The sequence below is a fragment of the Myripristis murdjan genome, chromosome 17, assembly GCF_902150065.1.
Source record: "Myripristis murdjan chromosome 17, fMyrMur1.1, whole genome shotgun sequence".
Classification (NCBI taxonomy): Eukaryota; Metazoa; Chordata; class Actinopteri; order Holocentriformes; family Holocentridae; genus Myripristis; species Myripristis murdjan.
In genome coordinates, this window is record NC_043996.1 from 17,179,502 (window position 1) to 17,193,468 (window position 13,967).

The following is a 13,967-nucleotide window of genomic DNA, read 5'->3' on the forward strand; positions in this document are numbered from 1 at the left end:
ATTCATGGCACTGCTGCACAAGACTGGCGTGCTCTTTGAAAGCTTTGAAAGTCATGCACCCCAGCTAGCAATGCCAAGCCACGGCAACAAATGTTTATACATGCGTGGTATGTGTCTGTCTGTAGGAACAATGTATGCAGCAGGAGATCTTGTCCCTGAAACTGCGCATGTCAGAGCAAGAAGAGGTTCTCCAAGGGACCATCGAAAGACTGAGGAGCACCAGCCGCACCAAGGAGAGCATGGAGCACTTCATAGTCAACCAGTGTAAGTGTGTGCGACCGTGTGTGTGTATGAGAGAGAAAGAGAGTCTGTTTTTATTCATGTGAAAGGGCATTTTGCACCCTTAAGAATATGCATTTCTTCAACTGTAGTAATGAAATTACATAGATTTACCCTTGCGAGTAGTCTTCTTGTAGGTATGTGCATATTAATAACAAATGCCATGTCTATTTTTTTTCTTGTTCATTGCAGTGTCAAGGACTCGTGATGTGCTAAAGAAAGCAAGGACAAACTTGGAGGTAAGCGAAAATCTCAGCTCCATATTCAGTTTCATTCATACAGTATATATCTCATATGTAGGTTATCCGTATACATACTCCATGGGTCACTTTGTGTATCTGTAGTGTATGTTGTAATATGCCGACTGTCTTAATCATAGTCCTTTGTATTTATGGTGTAATTCAATCACTTGGGACCTTTCGCTTCAATCTCATGTGTTCTTGCGTCCTGCATTTGTCTCCCCTTTGTTCCTGCCTTCTGAAAACCCCCAGAAGAACGAGCTGAGACTTTCCTCTCTAAGCTCCTCCTCTTCCTCTCCTTATGCTGGTAACAGTTTGACACCTCGTGGCTTTCTAAATAGGTACAAGTTGTCCCAGATCTTTCAGTTTCCTGGTAACAGTATTTTAGCTCGTTCCTAATGGCTAAACTGCGTCTGTAGAGGTAATTGGATCAGGCTAATTTGAGGTCGGGGGCAACTTTTACCTCAGTGTAGATTTGCTTGTTATTATCATGCTGTAACATCACTGCTTTGCCATCATATCAGGCAGCTCACTGTGGAATAACTGTTTACTCTTTTTTAAATGTCATTTTGTGGCATTTCTGCTTTACTGTAGAGCATGCTATGGCCAGAGAGAGAAAAAAATATGAGTAAGAGGTTATAAGTCATGACAAAGTCCTTGCCCTTTAAAAAAAAAAAAAAAACTTCCTTGAGCATGTGGCCTTAAATAACTTAGTCAACATGCCTGGAATAAAGGTTTAAAAAGGTCATGAGTCGTTCCTGAACCCACAACACTCAGAGTAAAAACACTCCAACCCACTGAGCCAGTAAAGCGCCTAACTGTTGTTTAACTCTAATAGTCCCAGTATTAACCCCTAAATGTATTTACAGCTTCATGTGAAACTATTTGCAGACCCCCCACAGTGAGGATAGAAATAACAAGAGTGCTGCATAGTTTCCATTCTGTGTGTATGATATTATAATGTCACTCAAGGACATAAACACAGACATAGACGTGGCCTGGCAGATTTAAAAGGGCTTTAGCGCTGCCCCTCAATCATGGGAGCTGTGGGATCAAGTGGTGTCGTAAACAGCTACACTCACTTACACCGCCAGGCACACACCACACAGGCAGATAGGCAGCAGGTGTTGCGTGTGTGTGTGTGTGTGTGTGTGTGTGTGTGTTTGTAAGGAGACAGGGGCTTTGAATAACAGCATTGCTTATCCTCTAATCACTCATCCCCAGCTTTTCATCTGCAAGCACTTGTATTTTGGGACTCTAATGGCTAACAGTACATTAACATGGCGGACTACTTTGTGTTGCAGCGTTTAAAGGTGCACTATGAAAAGTTACCAAGGGTCAGTTGAAGGGAAGATCCTTCAGACTGACAAAAATGTTGAATAAGCACATAATTTATCAGTGAGTCAGGCTGGGGATGAAAACCATGCAGACTCAATCTTCAAATTACGTGCTTATTCCACGTTTTTCAGCCACAGTCCACAGAAATGCAATGTACGTAGAACTGGCACTCACGCGCACAAAAAAGGGTACAAACCATATCATCATGGCCACAAGATGTCGCTGTAGCTCAGACTGCCGACGTCGTAAGGTTGAAATTATCACGCACATGTGAGGTCCTGGTACTGAAGCAAAACTACAGCAGGGAACACCAGCAAATTTATCCATAGTTATGATGTTGGCTAATTTTTTTTTTACTTTTTTGTTGTTGTTAATAAGTTTTCTGAGGACAAAAAATGTTTTCTGTTGGCCGTGTTTCAAGCCTTCACTAAAATTAACTCTTCCAACACAGTGGCATCAGCGAATGTGCACAGCTGTTGCTTTAGCAACGGGAACCATCTGGAAATACTCCACATTGCTGTGTGTTCTACCCAATTCCTATGTCTGTGGTTTCTGTGTGGCGTCTAAACAGTGTTCACTTTAATCAACCTCTGGCAATTTTGCATAGTGCACCTTCGATCATTTCACCTTGTCAACCGACCGATTGTTTAATAACTGCAGAGTAATCACCAGCCTCCTTGGTTTTCCCTTCCTCTCTGTGTCCTCTTTCCCTCATTCAGGTGCGGACACAAGAGGTGCTGCCAGGGAGAGGCCTGCTGATCGGACTTGCCTGAAGCCTGGCGATGCTTCTGATGTCAGCGCGGCCACAGCCAATCAGCGTCCTGCAGCGAGGAAGCGCAGCAGCCAATGCCTACTTTAGACTCTGACCTGTTAAAGAACCAGCCTCAACGCTACCACCTCTGAACTCTGACCTCTACAATGAAAAAACAGCCAAGACCTTCCCTCCACCCCCGGCCTTACCTGTCCTGTCCCAGTCAACCGACCCTTTGCCACGACCCGTGCCCAACACCGAGAGTGCTTCCATCCTTGCCACCTCTGCCCTGCCAGATCACACCTATAGGCAATATGTGCACAATGTAATTTGCACCTCGAGCCTTACCCAAAAGTCCACTCTCCCTTTTCCTCCATCTCTCACACTCTCTCGTCTCCCCTAATTCCCCACATTTGCCTCGCTACATGTATTATTGTCTTTGAGTGATATAGCCTGCAGTTTGCCTTGTTGTGTGCGTGACAGAAGAAGGTGTTTGCAATGTGCCACTGGTGGTTTCAGTGAAGTTTGTCCCGGCTGATACCGACGGAGTTGGTTGAGGTTGCTCCTAGACAGTGATCTCAGACCAGATGTGCAGTCCCGTTCCGGTTTTGGAAGGGCACTCTGGTTCCAGATCTGCATCTAAGGGCATCCTCTTCTAAATGCCAGACAGCCTGTGGACAGAATAAGTGTTCATGCATGTGTACTCATGGCTTGTGAGAGGAATTCTACACGCGCACACACGTAAGATCGATCACTTTGCTCAAAGACAGGAAATCCTCAACTTTTGACTGCCACAAAAATGCAAGTTTACTCTTTGTGGCACTTCCTTAATGACAACATTTTCTTTGCAAGTGCAATGCAAATACAATGACATCCACAATGTATCACTAGACACAGTGGAGGAATGTAGGTAGGTCATCACTGCTGAGTAATTGTGTATTAGCTATATCTGTATTTGTGGAGGAAGCTTTTGAATGGTATGTCAGCCATCAGCCAAGGGTTCTGGCTAGCAGAACAAACAAGGTTCCATTTTAGTCACAAGCCTCCTGTTTTTGGTCTTAAGTCCTTTTTGGTAACCCATCCAATGACTTTGATGTGCTGCGGAAGATGAGACAATTCAGTCCTTAGAGCTTTTATAATTTGGTCAATTTCTGATGTTAAAGAAAAGTGTAAAGAGTAGAGACTAAGGATTGGGGTAAAGGGCTAAAATGGAACCAGGCTCAACACGCGTATTCAAGCTCCTGTGCAGGAGTTCTCATACGAGCATGTGCAATAATATTGTTTATTGAATGGTCATGGCACACTAGCTTCTTTTTATTTCTTTGCCAGACAATGGAACCTGATATAGTCACACTCAAAACATGAAGAGACCATCAGTGCAATATTGTATTGTTCTACATATTTTTTTGTTTGTTTGTTTTTCTGAAGTGTTAATGCATGACGGAGTCACTGAAGGGTTTCAGTCGAACCGAACAGGAAGTTGTGGAACAGGGGATCACCAATAGTTGCCAAAGTTTGAACTTTGAACTTACTACTTGACTTTCACTTTGCCTTACCCATGTGAATGACGAACACAGCTCTTATCTGACCGTAGAGATCTTGTGATGGAAACCTGATTTGTCCTCTTGCAGAGAGACTCGAGAACCGTAGAGACGGTAACCGTTAGACAGTTGGTTTGGTTTATTTGGAAACACGCTACATAAATGAGCTCCTTTTATGGACCAAAACTCAACAAAGTAGTATGACTTCCACGTCCTAAAATGTGTTTTTTTTATGTTATTTACCTTGGTTCAGGCTGTCTAAGCATTCCCATGGCAATGGCAATAGATGTTACCAAGGTCTTCTGGTTGATACAAACTTTGGCAGGCTACTGGTGGGACCAGCGTTCAAGAGTTTGCCTTTTGATTAGAGTGTCGCAACTCAACTTCCCTTTTGCTTTGATGTGTTTTCTTGCTGTACATTTGCCATTTTGTGCTGTAAATAATCTGCTTTTTTTGGTATTGTTTACTTTTTGTGTTGGTGTGAGTGCATACGTATGCATGTGTGTGTGTGTGCGCACGTGTGTGTGTGTGTGTGTGTGTGTGTGTGTGTGTGTGTGTGAGAGAATAATCACATCCAACATTTGCTTCATGCAAAGTTGAATATCTGGGTAGCTGTGCAATAGCTTTACACTCTGTATGCTGTATTTTGTTAAACATGATTGTATGTGGAATATGTTTGCTTATTTGACTACATTCACTTTCTGCAGTGTATGATTTATAAGCATTATATGTGCAAGGATCGTGCCATTTTTTAATAAACTAGTCACATAGCCTGTATCTGATATGAAATCACAAACAAACTATGCCTTCATGCTATTTAAGTCACTGATCACAATATTATTGTCCACCTATAACAAAGCTGGATAATGTTGCTTTGCTTGCCTTTAAATTTAGCTTGAGAGCCACTCCAGATGCTCTCAGTGGTAGAAATGGCCTTGAACTAGCGCTTGGTGTCTACCTTAGATTTGCCAAATTAGGTCTTGTTTGCGTTCAAGTCTTTAGAATTGCCAAATATTGCAATCAAGATACAAATCTGCTTCTTTTCTTTTGGAAACCAGACATTTGAGGGAAAAAGCTTTGATGAATTGTAAACTAAAGCAAAAACCACTGATGGGAAAGATTGATTAAAAAAAAAAAAAAAAAAATTGGGTTGGCACTGCACCTTGTGAGAACGTAAACAATGCCTTTTTACTGCTCATCGTTGAGAAGGGAATCAAGCAGCAGTTTGAAAGTGTATTGTTGGTCTTGAGTTTTATATGTATATAGTGCTGATTGGTGGAGCTATGCTATGTGATTGGAAAGCAGCTTTTGTTCCAAGTTTGTGTGTAATGAACTAGAATGCCGATACAGGACTCATATGGATCCTGTCTCTGATGACACTCAGTGTGTGTTGTGTTGGCGAAGTATTATCAACAAAGGGTTTGGGGAAAGAATTAATAAAACATTAAAAAAATAACCCTGTGAGGTGGTATTTCGTTTAATGCACAATTGGTTCAGCTGATTCCACAATTTACAAATGGCTAAATTTTGAGTGTAAGATGCAGATTTGGCCGTATGGTGTAGATGGAAATAACCCATGTGAAGCAAACACACCAAAATGCACATGCTAAAATCACAAGGACAGCAACAAGAAAGAAACAACAAAACAGGAACGGTTTGTCATCGTTTTTTATTGGCAAACAAGTAAAACTGTACAGTGAATACTGGCTCTTAAGCTTTTTTATTTTGTTTTTTGAATGAACAGTTGTAAAATTCAAGTTTTGGTTTCAGCCTAAAGGCGCTATAATACATCCATACTCCCTTATCATATCCATACATCTAGAAATTCTCATACAAAACTCAATGCATTGCTAGGCTTGACATTCATTTAATCGTAGTAGTATTTTTTGCTTTACGTATTTTTTTTTTCCACAAACAGGATTTATCAAAGCCCCTTTCATATTTTCTCTGAGTATATCAATTAAGGTTATGTAGACAGGCAAATGTTAACAGTCTTGTAAAAGAGGGGGGAAAAAAAGGTTTTCATCTCTGAAATCCCACCGTAACTCAAACCAGTCACTCAAAGGCTTAAAAACACAAAGGTGAACAAAGTTTTACAGCTTTAACATGTATTAAACTCCACTTGTCCTTGAAGCATTTGTAACTGATTTATGTGTGAGAGATCTCTGCTCACACTGTGATGTGAGTGTGGTCCAGCACCCAAGCTCTGTGGGCACTGGGCACCGCATGCCAACATTCTCTTTACTGGGATTTTCTTTTAATTTAATGGTATGCAGTATAAAATAACCTACATTAATTTAATACATGTGACAAGCACAAGGGAACTTAAATATCAATTAACAATATCACATGACCTTTCAGAAACTGACTCCAAAAGTGAGATCAGGGGGACACACTTGTGAGATGTGCCAAATAATCATAGCATTTACATTCAATACAAGACAATGCAAATAGAACTCAACACAGATGCACACAAATAAAGCACTGCAAGTTCAGCATATCTATAAAACTCAGACTGGACTCTACTGTCCAGAAAAGCTACAGTACAAGAGTTGTCCGCTGCATAGTTAAAAGCTTATGTCAACATTCCTGCTCACAGGATGGTAAAGTGCTCGCAAAATTGTGTCAAAATAAAGGCAATGGCAGAACTAAAATGTAGGCCTGCAGCCTCAGACCTCCACTACGCATCTGTAAGCCCAACTGGAGGAAATTCGTTTAATATGCACATTCGGTTGGAAAGGTTAAACAGTCTGCACATAGTGACCATGAAATACTTGAATTTTGAATCTTAAGCTCATTTGGTTCATATAGTGGCTCACTAAGCCGTGTGATTCTGTTGAGTGACTGCTGAATCTGGGAAAATTCAACAACAACAAAATGTATATAGAATTACATCTTTTTCTTGCATAATCTCTTGGTGAATGCTGCCTCCTCAGCGGGACCAGGGCATGATGCTTTTGAGTCAAATGTGAATTACAATTCAGCTTTTTCTACAGCAGGTTATTGTACTCAAAGCGAAACATTTGACTATTAGCTCATGCAATGTCAGGTCTGCTGTTCTCATCAGCACCTAGGCCTAGCTAGTGGCCATAAGCCACTCAGGTATTCTGCATACACTAGCTAAGAAAAATATTAAGTCAATTTATTGAAGGATTAACTGTATCATTTCCATAGAGAGGATATGCGGACACAATACTTTTAAAATCAGTCAATCCACACCAGTAACAGTCAAAATCCTATCATTGCAAACATCCTTTAAAAGCATGATGGATGAAACAGAGCCTTCAATGCATAGCTGCTCATAGTGTTATATCACAGGCCAACATGTGCCCTAACTGGGTCGTTCCTTCATCTCTTGCACTAAATGAACTTTCTTTTTACACACTAACATGCATAGAATCAAAAAGGTGCTGCAAACACTCAACACACAGTGGTTTTGCCAGTCTCTTACCTCTGGATAACTGTAGAAGCATCAAGGTAAATGCCGCAATATGGTTTTAATCTGGCCCATATGAGGCACAGGCTGAGCATCACGGCTCACACCCTACGCACTTTGCTACTTTTCTTCAGAGCCCTATACAGACAATGAGTGTGCCCTTTTAAACCTAGCCACAGTCGCAACCACCGGCCTGTAGCTCACCTGTAAACTGTTGTTTCAGTGCAAGATTTGGCTAAATGTGATGATAAAAAACCAGCAGATTACAAACATGCTGCTCTAAAGCTCTGTGGAGCACACAGGTGAGGTTTAGATAGGCTTGTAAAGCAGAGATGTGACGTATTTCTTCTTATATCTGTGTGTCGCACTGAGTACCATCACTCCATCCTGCAAAAAAACAGAAACAGAATATAGATACCAGCAGTTTATAGGCCAAACACACTGAGATGCCTGAGATATCAGCATTTACAATTTATAGTTTGCATATCTTCAGTGTTAAATTAAGCTACTGCGTGTCTTGGCCAAATGGTTACCTGAATCAAATTTGTATGTATTTTGAAATAAGCAGTTGAAATACTTGCATTGCATAACAAAGAGATTTTGGAGCCATCAAGGCAGAAATGAAACCAGCATGCGCAACGGATTCATGTAAGGTAAACAAATGTGACAGTGAAACAAGATGGGCTGATATGAGTAGCAGGGGAGCTTTGAAACCCATCTACCAAAAGTTGCTCTGGGACTTCAGGTCTCTGAGCTTCAGATTGTTTTAAAGGTATATACAAGTTTGTCAAAGCAGTAGCCTGTGCATGTTAGTTTTTGCAACATAAAGCCATAGAAAGTCACCCATCCACTCAATCACCTCTGCGGTCGCATTTCGAATGTTGATAATTTCAGTTTCAGTCATCCCCTCATTCAGTTCTATGTTTCACAAATCAGGGCTTAAAAACACACTTCCAAGTAGAATAAAAGGAAAGCTGAAATTCAGTGAGTTATCAAAAGAGAGGTCGGAAGTTTGTATGTGTTTGAGCATATATACAACTTCAGTCCTAATTTGAATACAAAAGATATGCAAATTCCACAGTTACTTCTGCTTTGATAACCTTTTGAGGTGTGTTTCAACTTTCTTCAAATTTTACTTGAAAGTGTATTTTTAAACCTCGATTTGCGAAACACACTGCAGTGAACGGGGAGATGACTGGAACTGAAAATGTCAATATTCAAAATGCGACCGCAGAAGTGAGTGATGTGGGTGAGTGACTTCCTATGGCTTTACATTGTGAAAATGATCAAATACAGGCCAATGTTCTCACTGACTTCCATATTCCTTTAAGGCAACACATAAAGCACCAGAAGTAACATGTTAACACAAACAATACAACTCTGGAACTGAAGGGATTCAGTTGTACCTACCTTTATTGAGAGGGCATACAGGTGGTTCAGCATGACATGGTTGGGTTCAGGTAGTAAGGCAGGGTCACACTGCCAAGAGAGGGAAAGAGGGACAATCACAATCACAGGGAAAACTATACAGCCTGAAAAGTGCAATGAGAAGAAAAGACAGCAACAACAACAAAAATATTTCAAGGCCCAAATTGACCAATTTGCAGCTTTAAGATGCAACTCGTTCCTTCAATCTAATTAACTCTTCCCAGGTTTTAGCTAATTCATTGGCATGACATGTAACTTATTCCCTCAATTTAATTAACTGGTTCTCACAAAATAAAACTCCTTCCCATGTTTTAGTTAATTAGTGGCCATGAGTTAAGTGTACAGTGCTTTTCCTTTCTCCCAGGAGCAGACTGCAACTGCAAGAGACAACTTTTGTCCCAGAGGATCTCTGGGGTCTGCAACCAGAGATCCTCAGGGACAAACTTTGTTCCATGCATGATAAGAATCAAGAATTTGCAGCATATTTCCTGCTGCTGTTACTAGCTTATCTGTCTGTGTTGACTGTAAAGACTATCGTGAAGCTAATTAGACCATATGAGGTGTGTTGTAAGGCGTGGGCCTACTTTCCAGCTCCTTCGGGACATTTGCTGTCTGTTGCAGTTGCAGTCTGTTCCCGAGAAAAAGGATGAGCATTGCACACTTAAATAGCGGCCACAAATTAACTAAAACATGGGAAGGAGTTGATTAAATTGAGGGACACTTATATCTTGTAGCCACAATTAGTAAACTGTGTCTGCAGCAAATGGTAAAAAAAAATGAAACAAGAGAAAAATAAAAATGAGAAAATACAGAGTGAATTACAGTAGCAAACAGAATTCAGGGTTAGGAGATTTGGCTAATAAAGAAGGAGAAACTGACAGATATGTTGGTGTCCTTGTTGAGTATGACTTGAAGCAAGTGAGGGGGGAGTATAGGTGGGGCTTTGAAACGCTCCTCAGGTCTGAAGATGTACTGCTCTTGTCCATAAGGCCCTGGAGGGGAGCTCGACAGATCTGTGAACAGAAAACAGACAAATTTATTGGTAATGTTAGTGAATGTACATGCACCTAAAAGTAGTTGTATGCAAATCCGGACCGAGTTATAAATGCATCACCGTCTGTGCGATATCATACACAACATGCTATGGGTGCAAGCTCACCTGAAAACAACAATTACCCAACAGCTATTTCTGCTGATGGATGACATTTAATTGGCAAGAAGAAAATCAGTTTCAATGCTATAAAGACATTCGCTGACCTGATGTGTCAGAGCTGTCGAGAGAGTCCACCTGCAGGGCGTCAAACACCTCAAAGTCAGACTTCTTCACCTGGATCAGGTTGTTGATGGTCCCGAGCTGGCTGGTTACCACTGGCTGCAAGCAGAAATATTCATGATGGTAAACATGGAGGAAAGTCAACTATGATCAATTATTATTTATAAGTGGCTTTAGACGTTTCACAAGCCTTAGGCAGCAATGTTATGTTAGCATTTCCAAAGCTTATCTGCACCTTTCAGGGTGATAACTGATGGAAAAACATCAATGTCAGTTCCTTTCGGGATTCCTTTTTAACAGTTCAACTTCTGCACTAAATCGTTTACTGGTTCATTTCTTAAAACAACACTTTTTGGGAGATTGTTTTTTTTTTTTTTTTAAATCTACCAAACCCCTCCCTGTGCATCCAGTACAAAGAATACTATGAACTGCATGAAGCCCATAGCTTTAAATTTATAAACATTATAGATTTTAGTCCACTGAATATTTTAAGTCTTTATCTGAGTTTAATTAAATCTGCCAACAATCCTAATTCATAGCATGCAAAAATGGTTGATTATTGAAAAATCATAAAATTATTTAAAATGGTGTGTGTTATTTCAGGAAAAATAACGTGCAGATAAGATACAAAGTACACTTCATATTTCATGTGGATTTAAATGATGTAAAATTGAGGATTTTAATAAGCAGGAAAACCCCATATTTTGTAGCACTAAAATGACTGAATGCTGCCGTACCTCTGATGGATCATGAACCCACTGTCCATCCACAAAGAACTTGTACTGATGCTCTCCTTCTGGCAAGTCCAGGATCGCAACAAAGTCATTATGGCTGTGGAGAGAGGCGGATGTACCAAGATTTAAAAAAAAAAAAAACACCCAAGTAAAACTATACAACAGCTACTGTGTGTACCTGAAATGATTAAGCTGAGATCAATATAAGCCATTCAGTCTTCCAGACAGTGAATGTACAAGCACCTAAGCTAAACTTCTTACCTCTTATTCAGAGGGATCTTGGTGGTCCAGTTGTTGAAGGAGCCAGCTATGTAGACCTCCTTCCCCCCACCACCCCAGCGGATGACGGTGGGTCTAGCTTGAGGACCAGTCTTCACCAAGTCATCCAGGTCCGGGGTGAATTCTTTCTCTCCTGCCTGGAAGCAGAGAGGAGGACAATCAACAGCAAATTCACAGAGTCAGCAATTTATTTCATTTGTGGTTTTAATTTTACTGCCAACCGTGGCTTGATTTTGATTATTTCAGTCAGTGGGCAAAGCAAAAGAGAAGACTACGAGATCAGGGAATTGCAAATCTCAATTATGAGTATTTTTTTAATAATGAAGTTGCAGGAAAGACATAGAAAGGTAGGTGTTCTTGGGGAATAAATTAAATGTACATCAGTGTACTCTTGTATTTTCTTCATCACTACCTTGGACTCTGGCCCGTGAGTGTTGAAGATGTTGGGGTCGTCTGTGCTGTCCACCATCTTGCTGCTGGGTTCATGGTCTTTGTGGCTGCCACCGCTGTCTGAGCGATGAGCCTTGGCTCCATGGCGATCTCCAGACACCCTGTCACTGGTGTTGCCCATGATGCCTTACTTTTAAGTGCTCCTGGGGGGAAAAGATCATTTCATACCGGGATGCCTTGTACACAAGCTGTAACCTGCACAACTGTTGTTGTAGCCCTGCCATATAAAAAAGGGACCATACATAAATGTGACTGTGAGCAGCACACTGACTGGTGTTGACTGACTGTTCCATACCATGTAAAATGTGTTCTGTAATACCAACAGTTTGAGGCTAGTGCTTCATTAACTTAGATCATCCAGTTACATTATTCTGAACAGCCTCAAGGTGTGGGTGATAATGTTAAAGGCAGACTGTGTAGTTTCACATGGGAGGGCACACCACTTTGTTTACTAATGTTAAGGTTGAGGCTGAAGAAAACTCCTACAGTTAAACTAATAAATTATGGAATTAATGTAACACTTTTAAATACCTGTCTTGAATCTAATGTTTTGATGTCAGATGAACACAAAAATATAACTAAAAATAGAAATGGAGTGAAATGCTCCTATGTTTTGGGTGATGATGTGGGTAAAAGAGTTGTCCTGAACTTCTGAGGTATTTCTAAGTTCAGTTCATTTGAGAATGAAGTGGCATTCATAGTTCTTTACCTCATCACAAGGTGGGGGGCCCTTTGAAACTGCACAGTTTGCCTTTCATTGTAAGCCAACTTATTTCCATTTTGAGGAACCAGCACAGGTAATGTCAAACATTAAAATAATCTTGACAACACATCATGCATTTGAACTGCAAATAAATAAATGGCACTTGATATCAGTATCTCAAAAGGAAACAATATGAACGATATCCAATTCAGGGTTAAGCATAAGACAGTGACTAGTATGTTCTGATCAATGAAATATTTTGTTAAGTAAGCATATTTTCGACATCCAGTTGCTAGTATTATGCTATTTTTTAATGCTCAATCTTCACTGTCACACGTAAAATATTGTTGCAGCGGCTGTCGAAGCAGAGGCTGCAGCATTTCTTATAATGCAGCCGAAGAGTGTGATTGGTCTGTTCGGTTCCTTTGTGAAGTAACTGCATTTCCATTTGGAATTATGATATTGTATTTTGAAAAATCCTTAATTTTCACTGTTGCAACAGTTAAACAGGGGTAGACTATACGAAGTGCGGCCACAGCAACATCATACTTTGTTGCAGAATAACTTTTGAGGATATAATAAATACACCTATCGACTAACACTGTGGGTCTGTCAGAGTTCAAAGACTTGTCGGATAGCTAGCTGGAGCCGTGAGCCAAACGCAAGCTGCCGTATTATAAATTACAGGACTGCCGTTGGCTAACAGAGGAGAGGGTGATCAGACTGTAACGGTAACCGCCGTCAACGCCCACCGCTCAACCAGCAACAAGTCCTCCGCCACAAATGTTAACCTACGGCGAACATTATAGGCTCGATAATCCAATTAACTATCCACAATATAGGTAAAATGTTGTTAAGAGCACATATTATACCAGCTCATGTTACTTCTACCAAAGTCTCCCCGCTAGCTAGCTAAACTGTGTCCACCTCTGATCCTCTGCTCAGCACGGCTATTTTTTTAGCCGTTGGCTAGCTAGCTACGGCTAGTCAGTAAGCTACTAACAATGAAGCGCGTCTATAAAATCAAGGTGTCAACTGCGACAGCGCGATGAAAACGGCAATTGACACGATTAGAAACGACAAAGCAAAAAATCTCACCGATGAAGTGTTGGTATCACTTATTATAATTTTTTTTTTTTTTTTTTTTTTTTTAGCAACGGGCCCACCTCTTACCAAGCAACTTCAGCAGGGTGTCCCAACTACGGTGCCAGAGCAGGACAAACCGAACTGGGGATGGTGAACGCGAGTAGGAAAAGGACTTGAGAAGCAATTGTGTTGTTTACTTAAATACCCGATATACACATGATCTCAAGATAACTTAAAAGAAAAAAAAAAAGCACAGCTAGTCAGAGGAAACCAAAGCAAACGCCTGCACAGCTTTAGTCAGAGAGTGAAATCCCTGTAAAGGCATTCTAGGCTGGGCATTTTTCCTCAGGCCAGTGCTGACATTTTGGTGACTCCATGCAGGCCACTTAGGCAACTGAAGCCTTCTTGGATTTAAATTTAACATAGATTC

At 40.8% G+C, this 13,967-nt stretch overlaps 2 protein-coding genes across 11 annotated transcripts in view; one reads left to right on the forward strand and one right to left on the reverse strand.

Moving 5' to 3' along the window:
* The window catches only part of LOC115374991 (myomegalin), a 50,485-nt gene extending 45,335 nt beyond the window's left edge, over positions 1–5,150 (forward strand). For 8 of the 9 annotated variants that reach the window (XM_030074216.1, XM_030074207.1, XM_030074208.1 and 5 more), the window contains 4 exons: positions 126–264; positions 472–518; positions 771–825; positions 2,576–5,150. In XM_030074216.1, coding sequence (XP_029930076.1) covers positions 126–264; positions 472–518; positions 771–825; positions 2,576–2,715 — 381 coding nt within the window. In that variant the 3' untranslated portion in view covers positions 2,716–5,150. The remainder of the gene's footprint in view (positions 1–125; positions 265–471; positions 519–770; positions 826–2,575) is intronic. The other variant, XM_030074214.1, reaches the window with a different exon arrangement.
* A 648-nt stretch (positions 5,151–5,798) lies between these two features.
* On the reverse strand, positions 5,799–13,710 carry prkab2 (protein kinase, AMP-activated, beta 2 non-catalytic subunit). 2 transcript variants are annotated; one of them, XM_030074219.1, is made up of 8 exons: positions 13,625–13,710; positions 11,711–11,891; positions 11,281–11,435; positions 11,023–11,116; positions 10,270–10,384; positions 9,892–10,025; positions 8,995–9,063; positions 5,799–7,971 (listed from the first exon to the last, which is right to left on the reverse strand). In XM_030074219.1, the coding sequence occupies exons 2-8, from the start codon at positions 11,867–11,869 to the stop codon at positions 7,894–7,896; spliced, it is 804 nt and encodes a 267-aa protein (XP_029930079.1). In that variant the 5' UTR covers positions 11,870–11,891; positions 13,625–13,710; the 3' UTR covers positions 5,799–7,893. The 2 variants fall into 2 exon arrangements, with proteins under 2 accessions (XP_029930079.1, XP_029930078.1); XM_030074218.1 differs by having other exon boundaries at positions 13,550–13,694.
* Positions 13,711–13,967: the final 257 nt, after the last annotated feature.

Coding starts and splice junctions, on each gene's coding strand:
- prkab2 (XM_030074219.1), bottom strand. CDS start 11,869: ATGGGCAACACCAGTGACAGGGTGTCTGGAGATCGCCATGGAGCCAAG. Junction 10,026..10,269: donor CGACAGCTCTGACACATCAG/GTCAGCGAATGT, acceptor TTCTGTTCACAG/ATCTGTCGAGCTCCCCTCCA. Junction 7,972..8,994: donor TGTATGCCCTCTCAATAAAG/GTAGGTACAACT, acceptor GTTTTTTTGCAG/GATGGAGTGATGGTACTCAG.